Source organism: Lepidochelys kempii, chromosome 10 (assembly GCF_965140265.1).
Source record: "Lepidochelys kempii isolate rLepKem1 chromosome 10, rLepKem1.hap2, whole genome shotgun sequence".
Taxonomy (NCBI): domain Eukaryota; kingdom Metazoa; phylum Chordata; order Testudines; family Cheloniidae; genus Lepidochelys; species Lepidochelys kempii.
In genome coordinates, this window is record NC_133265.1 from 12,827,869 (window position 1) to 12,852,954 (window position 25,086).

General features: G+C 47.9%; 1 protein-coding gene across 2 annotated transcripts in view; it reads left to right on the forward strand.

Annotated features, from left to right (window-relative positions):
• INTS1 (integrator complex subunit 1) overlaps window positions 1-25,066 on the forward strand; it is a 35,885-nt gene extending 10,819 nt beyond the window's left edge. Inside the window, exons 16-48 of one of the 2 annotated variants that reach the window (XM_073362033.1) lie at window positions 2,552-2,648; window positions 3,275-3,366; window positions 3,748-3,808; window positions 4,227-4,424; window positions 4,760-4,889; window positions 5,204-5,383; window positions 5,472-5,621; window positions 6,547-6,726; window positions 6,936-7,040; window positions 8,090-8,257; window positions 8,387-8,498; window positions 8,987-9,148; window positions 10,699-10,845; window positions 11,246-11,344; window positions 11,789-11,913; window positions 12,574-12,828; window positions 13,294-13,453; window positions 14,229-14,369; window positions 14,819-14,999; window positions 15,079-15,202; window positions 15,972-16,102; window positions 16,271-16,358; window positions 17,092-17,318; window positions 18,384-18,507; window positions 19,060-19,193; window positions 19,622-19,814; window positions 20,046-20,173; window positions 20,943-21,055; window positions 21,659-21,772; window positions 22,880-22,950; window positions 23,564-23,655; window positions 23,816-23,925; window positions 24,464-25,066. In XM_073362033.1, coding sequence (XP_073218134.1) covers window positions 2,552-2,648; window positions 3,275-3,366; window positions 3,748-3,808; window positions 4,227-4,424; window positions 4,760-4,889; window positions 5,204-5,383; window positions 5,472-5,621; window positions 6,547-6,726; window positions 6,936-7,040; window positions 8,090-8,257; window positions 8,387-8,498; window positions 8,987-9,148; window positions 10,699-10,845; window positions 11,246-11,344; window positions 11,789-11,913; window positions 12,574-12,828; window positions 13,294-13,453; window positions 14,229-14,369; window positions 14,819-14,999; window positions 15,079-15,202; window positions 15,972-16,102; window positions 16,271-16,358; window positions 17,092-17,318; window positions 18,384-18,507; window positions 19,060-19,193; window positions 19,622-19,814; window positions 20,046-20,173; window positions 20,943-21,055; window positions 21,659-21,772; window positions 22,880-22,950; window positions 23,564-23,655; window positions 23,816-23,925; window positions 24,464-24,579 — 4,508 coding nt within the window. In that variant the 3' untranslated portion in view covers window positions 24,580-25,066. The remainder of the gene's footprint in view (window positions 1-2,551; window positions 2,649-3,274; window positions 3,367-3,747; window positions 3,809-4,226; window positions 4,425-4,759; window positions 4,890-5,203; window positions 5,384-5,471; window positions 5,622-6,546; window positions 6,727-6,935; window positions 7,041-8,089; window positions 8,258-8,386; window positions 8,499-8,986; window positions 9,149-10,698; window positions 10,846-11,245; window positions 11,345-11,788; window positions 11,914-12,573; window positions 12,829-13,293; window positions 13,454-14,228; window positions 14,370-14,818; window positions 15,000-15,078; window positions 15,203-15,971; window positions 16,103-16,270; window positions 16,359-17,091; window positions 17,319-18,383; window positions 18,508-19,059; window positions 19,194-19,621; window positions 19,815-20,045; window positions 20,174-20,942; window positions 21,056-21,658; window positions 21,773-22,879; window positions 22,951-23,563; window positions 23,656-23,815; window positions 23,926-24,463) is intronic. The other variant, XM_073362034.1, reaches the window with a different exon arrangement.
• The last annotated feature ends 20 nt before the right edge of the window (window positions 25,067-25,086 follow it).

Below are 25,086 nucleotides of genomic sequence, written 5' to 3' on the forward strand. Positions count from 1 at the left end.
AACACCCCTGCACAGTGGGTTATTATTTGCTAATTACTGGCTGTGTATGGGCTAAGTAGTGCGATTGTTATTACCCAGAGAAAACTAATGTTTTTACAGCCAGTAATTTAACTGTTATGTAGAGCACAAAAGTCAATTAAAAATATTCTAAGCCCTAAAAAAAAAAAATAGTCAAGGTGATTTACTAAAGTATTCTTTTGGCCTTACAGCTCATATTCAATATTGACTTGTGACAGATCACCTTCACAAATCACCTGGCCAACCAGATGTACTTAAGAACTCTGTCAGTGTGGCTGTCACTCAGATGAATATAACCATATGATTTGAGCTGTATGTGTTGAGTGTTTGTAAATGTGTCTGGGGGAGAATTCAGGGTGGTGCCAAAGCATGTCTCTAAAGCACATAGCATATGCTGGAGATTGGGCAGTAAACACAAAAGTCTAAAAGGTGAAAAAACTAGACTTTATTGTTTGACCACATTTTCATTGGTGAATCTGTCACAAAGTATTAATGCTCTAAATGCTGCATCATTTCACGTGTTGAAACAGTTGTAAGTTAGAGGGGCCCAGAAAGGTTAGACAGCAGACTTGGACTGAAAAAGGGCATTTTTCATTTCTCTGAACTCCTAAACTACTGAATGGATTTACTGCTAATTTTTTTTCTAAACCTGTTCCGTAGAAGTAAATAGTATAGTGCTTGTTAAGTTTGAAAAATGTTTTCCCTAATCAAAGAACTTAAAACCCATCTTTAGCTGAAAAACTCAATATATATTTACTTAAAGTTGCTCCTGATCCTGATTTCTCCATAAACATCTTGATTGTTCCCAAACCCATATGATACAATCAAAGCCTGTGACAGTAGACTCATCTAGAGGCGGTTAGGGACTATTTAGAAAAGCTGGACGTGCACAAGTCCATGGGGCCGGACGAGTTGCATCCGAGAGTGCTGAAGGAATTGGCGGCTATGATTGCAGAGCCACTGGCCATTATCTTTGAAAACTCGTGGCGAACCGGGGAAGTCCCGGATGACTGGAAAAAGGCTAATGTAGTGCCAATCTTTAAAAAAGCGAAGAAGGAAGATCCTGGGAACTACAGGCCAGTCAGCCTCACCTCAGTCCCTGGAAAAATCATGGAGCAGGTCCTCAAAGAATCAATCCTGAAGCACTTGCATGAGAGGAAAGTGATCAGGAACAGCCAGCATGGATTCACCAAGGGAAGGTCATGCCTGACTAATCTAATCGCCTTTTATGATGAGATTACTGGTTCTGTGGATGAAGGGAAAGCAGTGGATGTATTGTTTCTTGACTTTAGCAAAGCTTTTGACACGGTCTCCCATAGTATTCTTGTCAGCAAGTTAAGGAAGTATGGGCTGGATGAATGCACTATAAGGTGGGTAGAAAGCTGGCTAAATTGTCGGGCTCAACGGGTAGTGATCAATGGCTCCATGTCTAGTTGGCAGCCGGTATCAAGTGGAGTGCCCCAAGGGTCGGTCCTGGGGCCGGTTTTATTCAATATCTTCATAAATGATCTGGAGGATGGTGTGGATTGCACTCTCAGCAAATTTGCGGATGATACTAAACTGGGAGGAGTGGTAGATACGCTGGAGGGGAGGGATAGGATACAGAAGGACCTAGACCAATTGGAAGATTGGGCCAAAAGGAATCTGATGAGGTTCAATAAGGATAAGTGCAGGGTCCTGCACTTAGGACGGAAGAACCCAATGCACAGCTACAGACTAGGGACCGAATGGCTAGGCAGCAGTTCTGCAGAAAAGGACCTAGGGGTGACAGTGGACGAGAAGCTGGATATGAGTCAGCAGTGTGCCCTTGTTGCCAAGAAGGCCAATGGCATTTTGGGATGTATAAGTAGGGGCATAGCGAGCAGATCGAGGGACGTGATCGTTCCCCTCTATTCGACATTGGTGAGGCCTCATCTGGAGTACTGTGTCCAGTTTTGGGCCCCACACTTCAAGAAGGATGTGGATAAATTGGAGAGAGTCCAGCGAAGGGCAACAAAAATGATTAGGGGACTGGAACACATGAGTTATGAGGAGAGGCTGAGGGAGCTGGGATTGTTTAGCCTGCAGAAGAGAAGAATGAGGGGGGATTTGATAGCTGCTTTCAACTACCTGAAAGGGGGTTCCAAAGAGGATGGCTCTAGACTGTTCTCAATGGTAGCAGATGACAGAACGAGGAGTAATGGTCTCAAGTTGCAGTGGGGGAGGTTTAGATTGGATATTAGGAAAAACTTTTTCACTAAGAGGGTGGTGAAACACTGGAATGCGTTACCTAGGGAGGTGGTAGAATCTCCTTCCTTAGAGGTTTTTAAGGTCAGGCTTGACAAAGCCCTGGCTGGGATGATTTAACTGGGAATTGGTCCTGCTTTGAGCAGGGGGTTGGACTAGATGACCTTCTGGGGTCCCTTCCAACCCTGATATTCTATGATTCTATGATCTGAGGTTAGCCTTTCAGTACAGCTTATTAGCATAGTTCTTAAGCAAACATCAGCCAAGTACCCATGTCTATAACCTGTTCGTTCTCTTCCCACTTTAGATGTAGAGGTTCTGAGGGTGGAGAGAATCCAGCTGATCGATGCAGTCTTAAATCTGTGTACTTACCATCATCCGGAGAACATCCAGCTGCCCCCAGGGTGAGGCTTGTAGATGCAAAACTCGGAGTTGCAAAGTTCTAGCCCATGTTCACCTTGTTTCTGAGAGTACTGGAACCCTTCCCTAGAGTAAACTTGTAATAATGTCTTGCTCTGGTGGGAATTTCTGGGGAGCAGTGGGTGGGCTCTGTACCCTGCAGCTGATTCCCAGTGACTGGACTTGGTCGGAATTTCCCTGTGGAGAAGCTCTGAAATTTATGCCGGTGTGGGTATTTGCTGCTGATCCTTCCAGGTCTCTGTGCTCACTCACTTGAGCAGGGTATTCACCTGATATACCTGCAGGACTCTGACAATGCTGAATGCAAAAAGCTAAGCAGAGAAGCAATGTGTCTAGTGCAGTGGTTCTCAACCCGTGGGCCGCATGTGGCCCAATTAGCACAACTGTGGCCCAGCTCAGTTATGTGCTAAAGGCCCACCCACGTGCAGGGGTACACCAGATTCCTGGCTGCCCTGCCACCCAGCAGGGTCGGTGTCAGGGCTGCCGGCCCCTGCGGCCCAGGTAACACATTGCGGCCCACAATGTGTAATAAGTTGAGAACCGCTGGTCTAGTGATTAGAACAGGCAACTCTGAATACAAATAACTTGGTTCTGTCAATGGCTTTTTCAGGTATCAGCCTCCAAATCTAGCCATCTCTACCCTCTACTGGAAGGCTTGGCCTCTCCTTCTGGTAGTGGCCGCATTCAACCCTGAAAACATTGGTGAGTTATGAGCACTTCTCTGAGCACCAGCACAGCTGGGATGTGTCACAGGAGAGAGCTCTGCTGACTCCTGCTGTCTCAGCTGTAGATGCACATGAGGATGGCTAGGTTTTGTTGTTGCATGACTCCACATTGATGCATATGCGCTGCGTAAGCAGAGCTCTGTGGGTTCGGGGTCTAAAAGGAATTTGGATCACATGGTAAGTGGAGCATAGTGTGAGCAGGGGGATTAGTTGTGAGTGCCTGTTCTGTTTGTATGTGTGAGGGAACGAGTGCTTGCACTCTGCGGGGATGGGAAGGGAGTGTGGTATGCTCTGTGCACACACAAATATCCTGACTGGGTGTCTAATCCCCTGACTGCCCTTTTCTTCTGGGTTGCAGGGTTGGCTGCCTGGGAGGAGTATCCCACACTAAAGATGCTCATGGAAATGGTCATGACTAAGTGAGTGGTGTTTAGCTCTTTTAGTTTCATCCCACTCCTGAAGAGAACGGATTTCTGAACCACGTTTGCACCTGACGGCTTCTTCCTTTCTCTGTCTGAGGGGTAGGGGGAGATGAGGTTTGGCACAAAGCTTACGGAAGTGAAACCTGCTGGACAGCAGCTGGGCTGAGCCTAGAAAGAGCGAGGACCTCTCCCTTAGCTGTCACAGATCGGCAGTGAAGCCAGGCTCTGTGAGAGGAAGGGATGCATGGGACATGGCTTGTTGGAAAGGGCGTGGCTTTTCATCCACATTTGGAAGGCCCATTAGTGTTTTCATGCTGTCTGACTGAACCAAGAACATTGTGGCATTTTGACTCTTTGCTCAGCACAGAATTTATAGCACAGAAGGTCAAATAATTTTTGTGCCTCTTCTTCCCAGTAATTACTCCTATCCCCCCTGCACTCTGACGGATGAGGAGACCCGCACAGAGATGATTAATCGTGAGCTCCAAATATCCCAGCGGGAAAAGCAGGAAATTCTTGCATTTGAGGGTCATCTGGCTGCTGCATCTACAAAGCAGACTATTACAGAGAGCAGCAGCCTCTTGCTGTCCCAGCTCACCAGTCTGGACCCCCAGTGAGTAGTCTTCTCCACTCTGGTACAATCAGGGAGTTCCCACCCTTGTAGTGGCATCCTCAGACAGGAAGAAACAAGGCTGAAGATCTCACTTGGAGGCAGAGAGCTCCAGGCAGAGGCTTTCAGGTGGGCTATGGTAGAGTAGTGGTGACTGGCCAAGGAAAAAAAGGATTCGGTGGCCGTGTAGGGCAAATACAATGTGCCCTCTCCATTTGGACTGCTTCCTACCCCTTCTGTCACATGTGTGGCTTTTATGCACTGATGACCCAGTGTGTGTCTGTCTCTTTGTGAGGGTGGGATTAGCTGTGTGTAAGGCCTCTTTGTTTCTCTGGCAGGGGCCCCCCACGCAGACCTCCGCCACATGTCCTGGAGCAGGTGAAAAGCCTAAATCAGTCTCTCCGCTTAGGACATCTCCTGTGCCGCAGCCGCCACCCAGACTTTCTCCTCAACATCATTCAGAGGCAGGTGGGTTTCCTGAGGATCTGGGAGACTGGAACTGGCTTCTCTGGAGCTTTGAGGAAGCATGGGAGCAAGCATGTTGCAGGAAGGTATCTCAGTAATGCAGGGGCCTGAAGCCTGGGTTTATGGGATCTGCAGGGATAGAAAGCAGGAGATGAATCAAATGCAAGGAAAAGTGGCTTATTTCTCTCCCCTGGAGTGTGGGGGTTGCCTTCTGCTGCTTGAGAACTAATGGGAGATGCTTACCAGTCAGTGCAATGGTAAACGTGCAGGAACGCCTGGATTTTCCAGCCCTTCATTGTATCTGTCGTGTTCCCTAGGCCTCGTCCCAATCAATGCCATGGCTAGCAGACCTGGTTCAGTCCAGTGAGGGCTCCTTGGATGTTCTTCCAGTGCAATGTCTTTGTGAGTTCCTGCTGCATGATGCTGCTGATGAATCTGCCTCAGGCGAGGAAGAGGAGGAGGGAGAAAGTAAAGAGCAGCGTGCCAAGAAACGTCAGGTAAGTGACCTCCTGGGTTGGTTGCTTCAGGTATTTGAGTGGCCTGGTTCTGATATGATCTCATTGGATGGATACCTTCTCTTTCCAGAGACAGCAGAAGCAGAGACAGCTGCTTGGGCGCCTGCAGGACTTGCTCCTGGGCCCCAGAGCTGATGAGCAGACCACTTGTGAGGTGTTGGACTACTTCTTGCGGCGCCTCAGTTCCTCTCAGGTGGCCTCCCGAGTGTTGGCCATGAAGGTAAGAAGAACAGACAGTAACTGGTTTGGGTTTTCCAGGGATGATGGGCAGAGTCTCTCACTTACGTGGTTCAGACAGCACTTGGGCATGGAGGGGCTTTTGAATGGAGCTGTTGTTCCTTATTTTCTGCATGCTGCCCTTGAGTTAAAGGCAAGAACCTTGCTCCATCCTCATTTGTCCATTTGAACTCTTCTCTCCTGTTTCGTGGATGTCACAAATGACTCTGGTGCTTTGTTCAGACAGGGCTGCAGAGTCCTGTCCTTCCAAGCAAGCAGATTGTCCAGGTACAATATAGTAAATATGTATTGGAGGCCACCCTTGCTGGGTAGCCTACCTCAAGATCTCCCTAAATGTACCAAGTTGATTGTTGCTGTTTGCTGTTAAAACACCACCTCTGTTCAGCAGCTGGTTTTTCTTTTTATGTCCTTTTGAGTATGTTCACTTAAGCTGGGATTAAGATGCAGATCCTATGCGTGCAGAATCCAGACTGCAGATCCTGGGGCTCTTGGGGAAATCAACATCAGTTGTCCTTGGGGTACTCCCAATAGAATGTAAATGGGGAAACTGCTGTTGACTGCAGACTTCTCTGAACATACTTGGTACCATGAGGACAGTAGAGACGTGCTCTCCTCCCATGTTCTGTGTTGATTGTTGTGATTGGGTACAGTAGTCTGAAACCTCTCCCAGGGTAACTGTTAAGTAGAGAGTTCTTTTGGTTGCTGCTAAAACACAAATGGCCAGTTCCAGTGACCCAGAGTCCATGTTTCTTCCTGTGATGCATACACATCACCTTCAGGTTGTTAGTGGATGGAATTTGAAGCTCTGTTTTCATTTTGGGGTTCTTGGTTTATGGTACAGTATGAAAATGCTCACCCAGCTGTTGTTTTATATACATGGGCTTTGTCCATTGTACATCTCCTTGCAGGGTCTGTCCTTGGTGCTGTCGGAAGGGGGATTGCGTGATAGAGAGGAAAAAGAGCACCCTATGGAGGAAGATTCTGGTGACTCTGAGCTCCTGCAGGGATACCAATGGCTGCTAAGAGACCTGCCGAGGCTGCCGTTGTTTGACAGTGTTAGGGCAACTACATCTATTGCCTTGCAACAGGTAAAGGTGACTGGGAGCAACTGGAGGTGTTGGGGAGGTGGGGCAGGGATAGGAGTGGCCTGCTCCGAAGGCAGAGTGTCCTCTGCCCTATTGATGCTAAACTGAACCAAAGGGATGTGTGTATATATTGGGATAAGGGATGTTCCCTAATTTGCTACTGCTTGTTGCTCTTGTCTAATGATCACTAACTGGAAAACCTCTTGTTCCAGGCCATCCACATGGAGACCGATCCTCAGACCATCAGTGCTTATTTGGTGTACCTATCCCAGCACGCCCCCATAGAGGATCAGGGGCAGCACAATGACCTCTCTCTGGTAAGAGAAGGGATTGAGTGATCACATGGAAACACTGTATCTCACACCTCTCTGCGCTGTAACGACCACAGGCTCGTAACTGAGCCAGAGACTTGCTGTACAAACTAACCACCTGTTAATGAGTTTACAAGTCACACGCGGGGGTGTCTTGTTTCTTTCAAGTGTCTCACATTGGAAGTCAGACTACATGTGACTTTCTGATTTGGGAGGTGGATAGCCATTCGCAGGAGTATGGTGAATTTGAGACTATAGATAGGTTTAAAAAAAATAAAAAATCCCAACCCTGATAGAGAGTGCAGTCTCTGGACCCAGCTGGAGAGTGTTTGCCATTAATACCTAGGTATATGATAAATGTTGGGAAATTGGGAGTGAGGCATAACAACATGACAAGTCAGGCACATTTTGTAGTAAACAAAGAGGAGTTCTGAATTTTTTAAAATATCCTTTGGGCCATCTTGGGTACTTGGCGTCTTTCATTGTTCACAGATTTTAAAGGGTACCTTGCCAGCACTTTCTTGCCTTTTGTGGGGGTTCTGTGCTGCCCTGGTGATCTCCCAGTGATAGGGACGTAGGTCTTATGGAGAATCTATTGAATCGTTCTTTGCCTCCTGGGAGTCATGTGGGCTGGTCTCCAGGCTCTGTGTGCGCGCATGCCCAGTGTCTTAAGTTACGATTGTTAAAATATAACAAAAATCATGGGATCTCTGAGTTTTCTAACAACCACGACAAACCTTCCATCTGACTTAAACCTGGTAACACTCCCTGTGCTATAGGTGTATGGAAATCTGGATATGCCATAACAGAGGGGGCAGTTGTTAAGTAAGGAAGATGATTTGTGCTACACCTGCTCCAGTGTTGCCCACCTCCCAAAGATTGCAGTTCCATCCGTAACGTCCCCGTGGCCCTTATGTAGCAAGATGGACCAGTGGACTGATCCAGGGCAGGACCAGGTGGGCAAATAGCTTTTCCCACAATCAAAGCTGGAGAGGGCTAGGGAGTGAAGCAGGAGTGCCTGTGTGAAGATTTTCACAGGTGTTTTCTCCCTGCAGGATGTGGCCAGGCTCATAGTGGAACGCTCCACCATCATGTCTCATCTCTTCTCGAAACTCTCATACTGTGCTGAGTCAGAAGCAGTGCTGGTTGCTCTGCTCTCCATCTTCTCTTGCTACGTTAAGCGCATGCGCCAGAGCAAGGAAGGGGAGGAGGTGTACAGCTGGGTAAGCATCTCCCTCAATCTTCTTTGAGTCCTTCTCTTCCCTCCGGCTCTCTGCGTCTCTCTATCTCTCCTAGCATTCCTATTTCTGTACTCTCTTTCATGGTTACTTATTTTCTTTCCCCTCCTATAGTCTGAGTCCCAGGATCAGGTGTTCCTTCGCTGGAGTAGTGGGGAAACAGCCACTATGCACATTCTTGTGGTCCATGCGATGGTCATTCTGTTGACGCTGGGACCACCTCAAGGTTGGTAATGTGCAACCAGCGGATATGTATGGGGCAGGGAATGCAGGGCTTACAAATTCTTGTTTTGCTGTATGTGTTGCGAGCCTCTTAAGGTTATAAAGAAACGTACGTTTTACTTTTTTCTCTATTTGATTTAAGCACTTAGTCTCTGCTCAGCAAGTAACCCAAAATATCCTAGGAGCTGTTGGGAACATTTCAAATCCATTGTTCGGTTCAGTGGGTTATGTTTGAACATTGTTTTTATTGGCAGCATCCAATTTTAAAGTTACTGATGGGAATTCTCTCCCCCAGTGTAGCGTGAGAGTCAGACCATTTGGCATATGGCTCACATTCCTCTTATCCAATTTAAGCTTGTCTTTTGTTGCTGAAGCAGAATGGTGGTTCGCGGCCTCTTAACAAGGAAGTGACCTGGTTTATACTGAGAAGGGTGGGGTATATCAGTGTGTATAATGTGCATGTGGAATAACTTTTGTAACTGTTCTGGTAAGCAGGGGAAGGTGACTTTTGCGCCTTGCTGGACATTTGGTTCCCAGAGAAGAAGCCCCTCCCCACTGCCTTTCTTGTTGACACTTCAGAGGAGGCCCTGCTGCTTCCTGACTGGCTGAAGCTGCGCATGATCCGCTCCGAGGTCCCTCGCCTAGTGGATGCAGGTGAGTGGGGCCCAAGGGACACGTGCTGGGGGTTGGGTTGCCAAAGCCAATGAAAGATATGGAAATGCTGCATTGAAAAATTAGCCCAGCTCCTTTGAGGTCTCAGCCGTCTTTATCCCATAGGTGCTGTAGATGAGTGGAGGGATAGAGGGGAGTGTCTGTCTGTTAGCAGATTTGGATTTCTTTCTTTGCAGCAGAGAGGTTCCAAGCACAGGCCTCTTGCCTTGCTTCACTAGGCTGTTTGCTAAAGGGCTTCCATTGCCCTCCAACAGAGACTTAGGGACTTTGGGCTAGTCCAAGCGGGGACGTGTGTGTAGACCAGTGGTTCTCAGCCCCCAGACCACGTGCAGGCCAGTCAGCACACAGCGGCGGCCCATGTGATATCCTCAGGGCCATACAGGTAGTATATATATTGTGTGGATGCAGCCCACATAACCCAGAGAGAGCTGCATATGTGGCCCACAGTGGTAAATAGATTGAGAACCACTGGTGTAAACTCTTCACTTACTCCTTATATACTACTCTGTGTTGTCTACCTTCAATCCCTTTCTTTTCTGGGGGGAGGGGTGCACTGGTACATGGGGACTAGTATAAAGCATTTAAGGACTGCCGACTAGCATCAGGCTCCTGCAGTTCAATCCAAGTGGAAGGTGAATAAACAGCAGCATTCAATCGAGGGGGGTGGGAGGAGCCTTCTCTAGGCAGCTCTCGACTCCAATATCAAACCCCCTGGCACAATGCAGGCTGTTCTTTCTGCTTACCGTTGAGCTCTGTCCATGCCTGTCTTGCACTGGCTGTGGTTTTGGCATTTGCACCAGGCCGGGGAACTGTTCGGCCTCTAAAGTCTTATTAGGATTGTACTGCCAGCTTGACTATTGAGCCTTACCATTTATTTTAAAGGGAGCAAGGGCTGTGGAATTAGAGGACCTTCCTTTTACTTAAACCAGATCCATTTGTATTCCTTTGGCTAAATTAAGCTGCAGAAAACATACATCTGACCACTAGGGTGAGTGCATATCACAGCTTGCATAGCACACGACAGTGCCTACAATGGCAGTAGCAGTGCCTGAATAATATAACGGATAGCTGCATCTTTTAGCATCACGTGGCTCTTCACTGCTGTCTGTTCTTTGCATTCAGAGGTTTTGTCCCTTCCTTACTAATTAAATGACAGCTCTCTCTTGCCAGTGATTGAATTATTCAATAATTCCTGCCCGCGGCCATCAACAGAGAGGGTGGCAGTTATTTTTAATACAGATGATTTGGTTCCTGAGGTTTTGATCAAATTAAATGGAGGATCAAATTAACCCTGGAGTGAATTAACTGGAGGATGCAATAAGAAGGAAAATATGTGCAGAGTCTGTACAGGGCAAAGAGAAACCCATAAGCAGCTGTCAGTGTTGGCTTAGGTCCTGTGCAGCCCTGCTAGTAAAGGTGTCATTGATGGCGTGTCCAAAACCACATGGACCTGCTCACGAACATATCCTGCTCCTATGTGTGAGTGACTCAGAAACCTGAGGATTCTGACTGGCCATGTCTGCGTGTTTCAGCATTGCAGGATCTGGAACCGCAGCAACTGCTTCTCTTTGTTCAGTCCTTTGGGATCCCAGTCTCCAGTATGAGTAAACTCCTGCAGTACCTGGATCAGGCAGTGTCTCACGACCCACAGACGCTGGAGCAGAACATCATGGACAAGAGTAAGATCTTAAGATTAGGCTGTCTAGGAATCTGTCTCTTTCTGGACCTGCTGTTTAAATCCTCCTTTGTTAGCTCGAATCATTTTGCAGCTTCCTTGTAGGTTCCAAGATAGCTCAGCCTGACCTCTGTCAAGGCCACCTTAGCAGCCATGGCTGTCCACAGGGACCTGTCTGAGTAGGCTTGGAGTGTATTTCTCAAGGGTGTAGCATTTTCTAGCTTAGCTTGTGAGAAATTTGGGATTGTTTGTGGGTGATTTCTGGCTGTCTGTGAAACAGGGTTTGTTCTTGCTGGGGTTTCTCTGCTTACTTGGAATGCGGAGGGGTGTGTAAATTCCCTGCAGAATGGGAGCTGTGCACATGGCAGCATTTGTATCCAACTTCATATTTTGTCCTTTTTCAGATTACATGGCTCATCTTGTGGAGGTTCAGCATGAGAGAGGAGCTACGGGGGGGCAGACCTTCCACTCTCTGCTCACCACTTCCCTGCCAGCATGCCGAGGTATTGCGCAACATACACTAATCACTCTCACAACAAAGAACTGACCAATACTCCACCTCAGCCTTTGTGAGGCCCAGCTCCAGTCTGTCTTTCTGAAGTGTGGGTTGCTTTGTTGTCCTTCAGGCGTCTCCCAGGCTGAAAAAGGAGATCAGTCCCCTTCATACAAACTTCTCCACCAATGGACACCACCCCCAGCTAGAACTTCCCTATCTCCACTCCTGGACTAGGAGAGGAATTCTGGTTTCTCTGGAGGATTTTATTACAACAAATTCTATCCTTGTTCTTTTCTCCATGTTGTTTAGCTCCTCATGTTTGGTCTAAGGAGAAAAGGCTGCTGTTTACCTTTCTACCAGTTTGGGGTCTATAAAACTGGGGCACATCTCTTCATTTGGGCCCCAATTGGTGACGCTTGCCTATGACAGTGTTCCTTTAATCTCTCTGCAGATGGTGCTGACACTCCAAAGCCCAAAACTAGTCCTGAGACCCCACAAGGACAGAGTAGGATCCGGGCGTTGACTCAAATCCGGGTCCTGGGTCCTGAGGATGACCTGGCGGGCATGTTTCTTCAGGTATTGCTACTGCATCTGTTATTTAGAGAATAGGTTTGTCTGCAGCTACTCCCTTCTGTATCCCCGGGCCCAACAGCTGCAGTGCCTTTTCCAGACCCAACGCCTACATTCTAAGCCTGGTTTGATGAACTCTGGCCTCTTGCTTTCACAGTGCTTGGAAGGAGGGAGTTATAAGTCTTTGGTTGTGGAGGCCATGCTATTTTAAAGATAATGGAATTACTGATGGAAAGATCTCATGGTTAGAGCATGAGGTTGAGACCTAGTTCTGCCACTGTTAGTAGTTTTGTGGGCAAGTCACTTAACTGCTGTGCCTCAGTTTCCCTATCTGTGTGGCTCTACCTCTGAGGCTTAATTTGGTAATATTTATGAAGTGCTTGTGGATCCTAGGACAATAGTTGCTGTGTAAATGCAGGATATTAGTATCAGTAGTCTTATTTGATCTATAAGACACTGCTTTGCCTGTTCCTCCCTAGGTCACTAAAGTATTTGGAAAGCAGGTACTGTTAGGTCCCCTCTAGTGTACACGGTCAGAGCCACGTCTCCATGTCAAGGAACAACCCTATGTAAACCAATTCCCTGAAGCAGTGGCTGTTATCGTGCAGATGGTCCTTTTGTTTGTTTGTTCTCGTACAAGCTTGCCGTCTTTCAATTTTCTGTCAGCTGTTCCCACTGAACCCGGATCCCCGGTGGCAGAATTCGAACCCGCGCCCCATCTCCCTGGCGTTACAGCAGGCACTGGGTCAGGAATTGGCTCGCATCCGCCAAGGGAACACACAGGTGACAGGGATTTCAGTGCATCTTCTCCAGGCAGTGGCAGCATTGATGAACTCTCCACATAGCGGGGCTCTGGTGATGGCCATGCACCGAAACCACTTTATCTCCTGCCCACTGCTGCGTCAGCTGTGCCAGTACCAGGTGAGCCATGTGGGAGTGGGCTCTTGTCTAGCATGGAACTGGGGGCAGAGGGGAAGGGAGCAGTTAAGCTCAGACCTCTGAAAAAACCAGCAGCCTGTAGCACTGGCAGCCTTGCTCTTGGGGACTAGTAACTGCAGTACAGGAACACCCTAGAATAGCCTTCAGAGCAGGGAGAGATTTACCTTAGGAGATATACTGTATTAGTGAAGGAAGGCATTGAACTAGATCTATGTAGTTGTTCTGTATCCTTGCAAGTGAGTCTTTCCAGATGTGCATGGGGAGATGCAGGTCACAGAGTTGACATTCAGTGAGCTGGGGTTCCAGGTAGCCTGTCTGCTGTATGTGCCCATGCATGCTGTGGGCGTTATCGCCTTGTCATCTTCGTACAAACAATCCCCACCACCAGGACTCCCAGCTGCACCTTCCCTAGCTTTACACCTGTAACTTTTGGTATTCTCTCCCCAGCGCTGCGTACCCCAAGACACCGCCTTCTCCTCGCTCTTCTTTAAAGTCCTCATGCAGATGCTGCAATGGCTGGAGAATCCTGCTGTGGAAGATGGTCCTCTGCGTGCTCAGCTCAAGTCCTTTGCTGTGCAGTACTCTTCAAGGCATAGGATCAGTGATGGTAAGAGGCATTAAGCAGAGTGTGCATCTCGGAATGGACAAAGTGGGGCAGAGAAGGGTCAAAATCAGAACCTGATGCTGAGTCTAATGTGGCTGTTTTTCCACCCCCTTTCTGAGAATGAAATGGAGAGGGTTGTCATCGTTTCAGCATGTGGAGAGCTATATAGAAATGCCCAAGAGTAAAAAAGAAAGGGGGAGATTAGGTTGTGCTCATGTCCACATGTTGTTCGAGTGACATTAATAGGGACAGGAGGCAGCCAAAATGATTAATCATTAGGATAATTTGCAATGAAGGCCCATCAGCTGATGGCCTCTTAGAGAGCAGGCAAGTGGGATTGTGGGAAATCTCAGGACTGTGGATATCAGAGTTGATGATGTGAATGTAGTTGTCCTTGATTTAACACTGGCAAGAGACTGCAAGGTGAAACAGTTCCATGCCGTTGTTTGTTTTGCTGTCCATCATCTAGCCAGAGTTCCAAGGCCGGGGGATCTGGAGAGCACAGCCAAAAGTACAAGCTTGAGGTTTGGACTTAACTGCCTTTGGGTTGACCATAGGGTCTTCTAGCCATAGATGCTTGTGACTCCGGCCCCAGCACTCTGTTGGGGTTTTTTGATGGGCACGAAAGTGCTAGTGTGTGCAGGTTTCAGATGTTAAGCTCTTAGAAAGAGGAGTCATGTGAAGTGTTTGTATGAAAGAAGCCACAGCAAGGCTGGCGGAATGATTAAAGGAGGACCCTGGTGTGGCTTAGTGGTACTGATGCTGTGATTCCCTGCAGTTCGAGGTGGGTTCCTGCACCTGGCAGAAGCATTGGCATTCCGTCGTGACCCTGATGTGATCAGCTCCACTGTACGAGCCATCATGGCAACCCTGAAATCTGGAGAGAAGTGTAATGTGGAGCCAGAACTCATCAGCAAAGGTATGGCTATCCTTCTGCCCTGCCTTCTGGAACTGCCATTGGTATTGGGGACAGAACAGAGATGTGCATGCTTGCTCCACTGCTTAGTTGGAGTGTAGAGCTGGGGAGACTGCTTTTGCTCTCCTGGATCAAGGGTTCTGACCTACTGGAAGGTTGCTCCTGTCTCATTCTACCTCCTTTTGTTGCATTCTGTCATATTGGTTTATAAGCTGCTTGGGACAGGGACAGGAACTGAGAAACAGTGCATAATGCTGGGTTCTGCTTCCCTAGTGAATAGTAGAGTATCCATAACTTCTGTAGAAAGTTCCTAGACTGCCCTGTCTCTCACTGAGATTCACTGTAAGGGAGTGCAGTACTAACCTGCTTCATGAAAGATACAATCATCTGGCTCACCAACTTCACACTGCCTCCCAAAGCCTCTGAGAGAAGTCTCTTTCTCCCTCTGTTAGTCCTTCAAGGTCTGATTGAAACACAGTCTCCTTACATGGAGGAGCTTCTGACTGTCCTCTTCTCGGTTACCATTGAGACCACAGCCAGGTTCCCTGCCATGAGACCAATTGCTGTGGTGAGCTCTCTGCTGCTCCAGGAGAAAGAGGAGACACCTGTGAAGAAGGAGTTGGATAGCAGCAGGTGAGTCTCGGGGTGGTTGGTACTGGTCACTCTGTCTGGTTTTGTGGCACCTTTCCTGATATTTGTGCTGTGCTCTTAGTGCTGAAGCTGCTCGTCTAGGGCCCTCCTCGGGCCTTCTCAATGACTGGCTGGAGATGCTGGACCCTGAAGTAATCAGCAGCTGCCCAGACCTCCAGCAAAAGTTGCTGTTCTCCTGGAACACGGTACGAATCTCTCAGCCAGGAATGAATCTTAAATTGAAGCCCCTTTCTTGAGCTGCAGCCTTCAAGTCTGAATCCCTCAGTCTGTTCCACTGTACTAGCTAGTGGGAGAAGGGGTCTGTTCTGCTCCACCGATAAGAGCACGTTCTACACCAGTGGTCACCAACCAGTTAATCACGATCGACTGGTCAATCCTAGAGGATCTCTCTTAGGGGCGGGGTAGATCTTGAGTTGCCCTTAAATTCAAAAAGTGATCTTGGGCATAAAAAGGTTGGAGACCACTGCTATACACAGTGATGCCAATTCCAGAGCAGCACAGTCTGTCTCTAAAGAGGGCCTGTAGTGAATTCTTCTCCGGGTGGGATTTTGCACTCCATGTCACTGCCATCCTGGAATCTTGGCATTTCTGTAGCCCCCTTCTCCCAGGCTCTCTCAGCACTGTACAGCTATCAGTTACTTAGTCCACAGCAGATCTGCGGCTAGGTTTTCTCACCATTTTACAGATGGGCAAACAGAGGTTTGGAGAGGGCTACTTGCCCAGGAACATGCAGGGCCAGAGTCAAAACTGGAACTCATCAGTCTTGGGTTCTGATCACTTGCTCTAATTGTTAGGCTTCACTGCTGCTCTAATCCTATGTCCTCAATTTTTCATGTTCCATGCACAATCTGTATCCTCTGTTCTAAGTGTATCTGAGCCCTCTGCTACTCCTACCCCCTCTACTTAAGTGTCCTAAAATGGATTCAGACTTCCATCTCTCCCTGTTCTCTCCAGACTAAAGGTTATTCTGGGTCTCAGGTGCCCTCTTTTCGCCCATATCTGTTGGCTCTCCTAACTCACCAGTCCAGCTGGACAACATTGCACCAGTGCATCAGGATTCTGCTTTGCAAAAACCGGGAGCAAAGGTGAGTCTTTCAGATACCAATATTATATTTGCAGACATTCCCTTCTTCCAAAGCTCTAGTGATTTGTAGACTCTATCGACTCAGGGCTATGGGGTCTCTAATCTCAAACTTGCTGTTGAATCTCAAACTTACTGTTGAACCCATTGAAATTTTTCTGTCTTCTGGCAGGTTTGACCCAACTGCATCCTTAGATTTCTTGTGGGCCTGTATTCACATCCCTCGGATCTGGCAGGGAAGGGACCAGAGAACTCCTCAGGTAGTGGTTTAAATCCTTCATAGTCCCTCTCAGGATGGGAGAAGGGGATGTGCTTTTCACACTGGCCTGGTTTTCCATGATGTCTTGGGGGACCCTGGTGTATAATAGCAGATTTGCTGCCAGCACTCCAGCACGTTTGTAATCTCTTGTGCTACAGTTGCACATGGAGATGGTGATTCACAGTTTTGGTTCAGAACTGATACAAATAAATGTAAATTTTCCCAGATGTAAAACTTTCACTGCAACAAAACAAGCGTCTGGTTGTAGCTCTTGCAGAGACTGTTAAGAGTTATAGTGAAAATGTAGCCACGTAGCTACATCTTTGCAGAACTAACTGTCCGGTAGGCAAGTACAGATGGAGTGAAAGAATAATTCCCCCCTTTGGGTTGGGAAGTGCAAGCTACCCCCAGTGGGGAGCTCTTTGTCCAAGTTTGTGTAGTGGATGAATTGTCAGTTTCTTTCTAGCCAGATGCCAAGGGATGGAAGTAGATGCATTGTGAAAAATTGGGGTAGAGAAGGGAGGTGCAAAGCCCCTCATTTTTGGGGGGGGGGAAGGGAGAGGGATTATATTTTGCCTGGTTTCCCATTCCTGGGCATGGTGCAATTTTTAAGCGAGGTACAAAGGGAGTTTTTGTCATGTAAAGGATTATCTTCCTGTTTGAGAGTGTGTGACTAAGGTTATTGGCCAGCCCTTGCCCCTGGCTTCACCTTGAGAGTGTTTGTACCGTTACAGAAACGTCGAGAGGAGTTCGTGCTCCAGTTAAAGGCATCAGAGTTGATCAGTTTGGTTGAGCTGATCTTGGCTGAGTCCGAAACCAGAAGCCAGAATACAGAGGAAGCCTCCTGCACGCTCATCCAATCACGGTTACCCCTGTTGCTCAGCTGTTGTCATGGAGACCTAGAGAGTATTAAAAAAGTAACAGAGTATCTGACGGGCTGTATCCAGCAGTGGGGCAGCAGGTGAGGATGCAGAAACGAACAAACCTTGAGTCCATCGCACTCAGCAGTTACTTAGGTGGCTATTTGGGCAGCCACGTGACCCAAATGAGGCTTGCCAAGGCTGCTTTGCTAGGATCGCTGCATTTCAGAATGCATCTAGAAACTGCCCAGTATGTTACCTTCGTGTCAGCTTAGAAACAGTTTGACTCTGAATGTGATACTCTGGTTATCTGTATGTGTCTTTTCTGTAATTCAAGATCGAATTGCTCCATTTTACAACTCAAAAAGTGTGTTTCTAGCTGCCAGCCCTGCATCCACCCTCCCACCTCCCCAGAACTGGAAGTCAAGTGATGTTTTCTCTACCTGTGAAATCATCACTGGTAATCCATTCTGCAGCTGGAACTGAGCTGACTCTTTTGATGATTGTGCTGAAGGCGGAATCGAGCCCAGCCTGCTCTGTATAGCTATATGGGCTCTGCAGTGCTAACAGAAAGAGAGCACGTATATGTCAGTAAATCAAGCCAATCTAAATCCTGGACTCATCTATGGTAGAGCTGGAAAAGACTTTCTAGGTTATCTGGACTGTCCCCCTGCTGATCCAGGATGTGACTCAGCCATGTGGAGAGCAGGTGTGCTAAGTCAGAATGGGCCATTTTGTATAATCACTTTTTACTTTCATTACTTTTTAAATGAGGGATTCACTCTTTGATGGTAGGATTTGCATTTTTAACACTGATGTTGTGCAGAAACTCTGCTTTCTGGGACTTTAAGAGGGACTTACTGGTTGCCATATGCCCAGTGGCAGCTTTGCAATTGCAGTGCTTTCTGCTAGAGAATCAGAGGCAGTCTCACTGGAAAGCTCCGTGGAACTGCTCTGAAAAGCAGGCAGCTCTAAGGAGGCTATCTCAGAGTGAAGTGCTATTAAGTCAGCAGTACGGCGGTGGTTGTAGTTATTTGCCTCTAGCTGTTTAGGATGTGCAGCTGGGGAGGAGCGGAGTGTGGATATTAAGGCCTCTGATCTGCATCAGACACTTTCTCCTTGGCCTAGGAATGTAACCGTGCATTGTCATCTCCTTTCTCTTTCAGCTCAGTGGGAAAACGCTGCCAGGACCTTCTTCTGCAGCTCTACCTGCAGCTGCCGGAGCTCCTTGTGCCCATGCCTGAGACACTGCTGACCAGGGAAGGGGCTGCAGACAGCAGTACCTGCAAAGTAAGGAGTAAAGGGACATAGAGGCAACAGAGTATGCTTCTCTGTTCTTTAAATCCATGTGATGAGCATGAGAGCTGAGTTGATAGGCAGGTTGCAAAAAGAACAAACACACTGCCTTGGACTGTAACCTTCTTCATCTTGATCCCATGTGGAGCTCCCATCTTTTGCTTCCCTTAACTCCAGAACACACTGGACTTTTAACATTTTGTCCTTGTCTAAACTCCGGCAATATAAAGACTGCAGGTATTTTCCTGTGTGATATAAAGGCTTAATTAACACGCCTGCATTCTCCCAGGTTATGTTAGGCACCTTGTTATTATATGAGAAGCAGTAATGTTCAGCTCCTGCTTTCACAGATGGGAAAAATGGGGGACTTGGGACTGTAGATCCCTTGCTAGTTGGAAGGTTGATGGCTTACCTGAAAATCAAATATAATTTTTTTAACCCTCTCCCTACTTAAAAGGAAACTTGGAACCCCACCGATAGGCTGAAGACTTGCTCCTCCAGCTTCAAGCCATTGAACTTTGTTTTATCAACTATGATTCTTTCTAGCTTGATGCCCTGGTTCACAGATTCATCACCCTCCTCGCAGAAGCCAGCGATTCCAAGTCAGCTGAGAGCCGTGTGTGGGATGCCAACATGGCATGCAGGAAGCTAGCTGTGGCTCACCCCATCCTTCTGCTTAGGTACTGCCCTTCTCGCCCTTCTCTTCACCAGGCCAGTGGCTGGAGCCTTTTCAGCTGGACCTCTGTGTCAGTATTAACACTCACCCCAGAACGAGAACGACATTCCCACTGCAAACCTGATTATAGCACTGGAGCATACTCCTGTGTATAAAAGAAATGCTATGAGCAGCAGACCCACTTAAGCCGTTTGCTGGCTGTCTCTCCTGATGAGGTGATGCCTCTGCTAGCAGAGGAGTCTTTTGGAGGTGGGCAGCGAAGAAGAGAAATGTGGTGGGAAGGGGAATTTGTCTGGTCGTGGACATAGGGATCAGAGCATGAAATCTTGCAGAGGCTGAGGAGAGGGATGAGCTGAATATCTTAGAGTTGATTCTGTTACACAGTTGCTCTGGAAGGGCTTTGGAATTTAATGCTTTACTTTTGCATTTCAGACACTTGCCAATGATCGCAGCTCTGCTTCATGGGCGGGTACATCTCAATTTCCAGGAGTTTCGGCAACAGAACCACCTGACTTTCTTCATCCATGTCCTGGGGATCCTGGAGCTGCTTCAGCCACAGGTGTTCCAGAGTGAGCACCAGGGGGCGCTATGGGACTGTCTTCTCTCCTTCATTCGCCTGCTACTGGTAGGAGAACATTACCCTTTACAGACTGCATACAGCCAGCCAACTACTAGGGGGAGAAGTTGGTATCTGACCATCTCAGGGTGCTGTGTGTCACACTTTACATGTGTGTATACTGTGTGCGCTTGTATGAATACATGTGCACAAACGGGGAGGGGAAGGACGCGTGGACTTTCAGGCTTCCCCTGGGTGTTAGTGGTTTCGGTTAAGTGTGGTCTCCCTCCATCCCTCCAGAATTACAGGAAGTCCTCACGTCATCTGGCTGCCTTCATTACCAAATTCGTCCAGTTCATTCACAAGTACATCACGTGCAATGCCCAGGCTGCTGTGTCTTTCCTGCAGAAACATTCTGACCCGCTCCAGTAAGTGTTCTATTCTGACCTTACTCCCATTGCTATGGTGCCCCCCCGCTGTGATTGCCCATCTACCTGGCATTACTTGGCTGCCAGCAAATTCAGTAGTTTTTGCTGATGCACAGGCAAAGGGCCATCTGTTGGGATTGCTGTCCACCTTAAAAATAAATAAATTGCTGGAGTCACAGTCTCCTAACCAGATAGGAAACAACAAGAGCAAAGTTACTATTGAGCTTTTATTACAGTGCTTTTCCCTAGAGATTTCCATGTGCTTTTAAAAGGTACATGAGCAATAGTGTCCCTTTTACAGATGGGAAAATGAGGTACAGGACGGTTAAGAGACTGGCTGCAGCTCACAGAGACTCCAGGAATAGAACCTAGGTTTCCTAACGCGCACACATAGGACACTGCATATTACCAGGCAGGCAGCAGCAGAGTTCTCCCCCAGACTAGTGGATACAGGGTCCCATCTGCAAGTACATGGGACAATATATTTTGGCCCCCCCTAGAGGGAGGGAGCTGGAGTTGCCATGCTGCTTCAGCAGTTCTGGCTACTGTCTGTTTTCTGTCTCGTCTGTTGACGCCTCTTTGTCCATTACTTGATTCCTCCTTCTCTACCCTTTATTCACCTTCTCCCACAGTGACTGAAACTAATCTTTGTTCCTCTTCCCCACACGTTCACATTCATACATGTACCCTCAGCTTGTTCCTTTTCACTCCCGGATGCTGAGCTGATTGTTGCTGGTTTATGCCAGAGATGCCTTTTCTTTCACCATAGTGACCTGTCATCAGATAACAGTGACCTAGTGATGCTGAAATCTCTCCTGGCTGGGCTAAGCTTGCCCAGTAAGAGTGGTGTCTTGGACAGAGGCTCTGAAGAAGAAAAGGATGGTGAGTGTGTGTAACTCTTTGGGCTAGATCAATGATCCCCACCCCTGTGCTATGTTTTGGAGTTCTGTTGCTTCTATGTGGACTTCAGTCTGAGCTCTGCACTCCCAGCTCTAATAGGACAGTGAAGGGGGGAAGGAAAGGAACTGAGGGTGAAGGTTGTGTCCTCATAGACATTCCTGTGAGGAACTGGTCAGCAGTAGTGAAACCAGTGCCTGGGAAGGGGTAAATACTGACTTCTCACTTGTTATAACTCTCGGAGCTTCCCAATGCAGTGGAATAGCAGCACCAAAGGTATATATTGCTAGGGAGTCTGCTCTCCTCTGCTTGTCTTCAGGCTAGCCCTTCAGGAAGATCTCCTAAGGATACATCTGCTCCTTCCCTACTCATAGACATCATCCTGACTTCTGATAGGATTGTCCCTTAGGAAATTCTGTGGGTGTTACAGGGGCTAAGGATAGTTACCTCTCCCTTTCCTCTCTGAGCAGATGCCCTGGTAAGGGGACAGTAGACAGTGATGTAATCCATTGACTGGGAATGCCAGATTCACCTTCATTTTAAATGTGCAGAGCATGCCTGGGAGTTAACTATTTCTCTCTGTCCTAGATGAAGCAGCCGCCGGCTCTCTGCCCCTGGTCAGTGTGTCCCTCTTCACTCCCCTCACTCCAGCGGAAATGGCCCCATACATGAAGAGACTCTCCAGGGGCCAGACTGTGGAGGGTAAGTGGAGACCGCTTTCCCAGAGCACCTCATAGACTTTACAGACAGGAATCACTCTACCCACCTCCTCTTGGCTGGAACATGGTAGCTGCTCCTAGCCACACTTCCCGAGAATGTTAGACCAGAACTACAGGAAGCATATAGACAAAAATCAGCTCAACTAGTATTTGGCTGGGACAGGAGAAGCTGGTTTGCAGCCATGAGCCCTGTGCAGGGACACCACCAGCAGCCAGACAAGTTCATCTAGAATTGAAACCATAGCCTATAGTCTTCTAAACCATGCAGTCCCTGTAAGAGAAGCTGCAAATCTCCTAAAACCAGTATGCATCTCATGAGCTAAACAAGGTTGAATCTGTTCTGTGTTTGGATGGGAGACCTCCCAGGACAATTTAGGTGCTCTGGGAAGTGATGTGGTTGATTCGCTGAGTGGTACTTTGCTAAGGGTCAGTACTGAACCAGTGTCCCAGCACAGCGTTTGGGGTGCTGTGTTGCTGGAAGTGCCGTCTTTTTGGATGAGATATAACATTTAAAGTTCCGGCTCCCCATTTTAGGTTATCAAAAATCCCCTTGTGCTCTCCACAGAAGTTCAGGCTGTTAGCATAGTATCCTAGGGAGCTACAGTTTGCTTCTCTAAGGTTCTTTTAATATCATTTACATCCAGTATTCTTCACTATCCTGATCTGGGACATTACTGTGTGGGGTTAGCCCACTGCTGCCCAACTCAGAAATAGGGAACAGGATCCCTACGTGTGCATGGTTTGCAGATTTGCTTGTCATGATGTTGCGGTATGAGGCCTTATATAAAGATCAATCTCTGTTACAACTGAAATTGATCCAGAACTGAAACTTGCCACAGACAGCAATGCTAGCAGCTAATGCGGCCTCTGCTGGGGCAGTTCTGGAGGTGTTGATCCATAGTACACAGCATCCTTCTAAGGTCCTCTTTGAAGCATCATCTCTGTCTTTTAGCTTTGCATGCCAGGTTAAGACTTTATAGCTCAGCAGAGGACTCTTGTGTTTTGAGACAAGTGTTCCTTTTGGAGCTTTGCGGACTCCGCTATGTTGAAAGGAAGGTTTACCCTTTTCCATCTGTGACTTTCCCCCCAGATATCCTGGAGGTGCTGAGTGATGTTGATGAGATGTCCAGACGGAGACCAGAAATTCTCTCCTTTTTTGCTGTGAGTATATGTAGCCCAGAAGTGGCCTTTGGAAATTCACTTGCTGTGATGGGGGATTCCTTGCAGCAGAGTCTACCTTGCACAGTTTATTCAGGTGGTGTTTTCCCTCTGCTTTATCAGGTCATTATCATGGTGTCTGTGGGTAGGCCAGTTGTGAGGAATTACCTTCTCAGTTAGTTTAGGCCTTCAACTGCTACATGAGTGTGTGCACTAAGCCATTTATACACGTGTGCTCTCTCACACACACGCACACACACTTCCCCTCTCCTTCTCTCCATTACGCTGGGTCCCTGTCACCCCGTAATATCAGTCTAGAGAGAAAGGGGAACAGTTCTGCAGGAAAAACTTCGTGAGGGACCAGGGAAATGGATGTAGATCCAATTGTCCTGTTTAGAGCAAGAGAAAAACCCCTCTGGATGCTTAAAGCATTCACAACTGGCTGATCCTTCTTACAGATAGAAATCCCCTGCATGTGACCCTGGCTCAGCATTAACTTGCTGGATAGATGGTTAGCGGGCTGGAGCAGTGCCGCACAGGTGGTAATGTGAGCCTGAAGTGCTTGTTCTCAGTGTCGCCATGGGATCTCTTGCTGATCAGCCTTGTCTCCTCTCAGACTAACCTGCAAAGATTGATGAGCTCTTCAGAAGAGTCCTGCCGGAATCTGGCCTTCAGCCTGGCTCTGCGCTCAATTCAGAACAACCCCAGGTGAGAAATGGAGATATCCATGAATGTCAGGCTTCTCCTGAGTCACTTCCTCCTCTGTCAGCCATGTGCCCTGTATTGTCCTATGTACGGCTCTGACTCTTTCTTGCTCCCTTGATGCTAAGAGTGGGGATGCTAAGACGGTGCTATGTTTTGTTCCCAGCATTGCTGCTGATTTCCTCCCCACTTTCATGTACTGCCTTGGCAGCCGAGACTTTGAGGTGGTGCAGACAGCGCTGAGAAACCTTCCTGAATACACCCTTCTCTGCCAAGGTAGGTCTAGGCTTCTGCGTTTGCTGCTGCACACTCAGCCGTGAGAGGCTGGAAACTGATTTTTCCAGAGAATCTCCTTCAACTGCTTTCAGTGTCGGATTTATTTGTGTCTGTATTGGAAACTGGAATTTCCTGGGAAGTTCTCGCTAGATGTTGGTGCTTGGTTCGGTGCTATTTCCTGGCCTGCCCAGTGGCAGCTTCACTCTGAACGCCACGGAAGGAATTTATTGCGGGGACTCCCCATGTTGCCAGCATTGGCTTCTCTCTAACAGTTCTGATCATGTAGCAATTTTCCTCTTTGAGTTAAGGAGCTTTGTATTCATCAGATACTTGTCTGGAGTGTTAATTGTATGCCTGGGCGTGATGGTGTGTAGTTACTGCCTTTCCCCATCTGGAAAGTTTAAAACTTAGTTCCGCTGCACTGGTGTTTTCTCTTGCTGGGACTAGTCCTAGCACTTCCTCTGTGCCGTATGATAGTTACTGGCAAGTCAGGACTGGTTAGACCAGTTCTCTTACCCTTCTCTTTTCCCCTTCGCAGAGCATGCAGCAGTGTTATTGCACAGGGCCTTTCTGGTTGGGATGTATGGACAAATAGACACCAGCTCGCAGATTTCAGAGGCCTTGAAGGTTCTGCATATGGAAGCCATGATGTGAACATCGATGCCCCAGGAACTGATTTGTCCAGTTGACTTGAATCGCTGTGAGAAGCACTTTGTATTCCAGCCTGTGGGCTGGGGGGGACAAGCGAGAGTGATCGTGGAAGGCCAGCCTAAGCAGAAGGAGAGCTCATGCCTGGGGTCTGACTGAAGGAATACAGGGATAGATCCTACTTAGGACATCACTTCGGTGGGAGCAAAGGGGCTTCTAAGCATGGTGTATTACAAGGGACCACATCCTTGGGATCTTGGATGGTATTTACCACTTCCTGTTGGGCAGTGGCTATGACTTCAATCACCACCTCACATCCAGGAGACCATGGCATTTGGGGTAGGGGAAGGGAGAGTTGCCAGGGGGCTCTCTAAGCTTGTGACCTCTGGATTGTCCTTTGCATGTTGGAGGGAACACAGAAATCTGTACAGAGCAAGAGACTCAGTGTTACTGTTTGTGACTCCTTTTTAAATTAAAACTCTTCTAGTTCCTATTAGGCTCCCTGCCGGCATT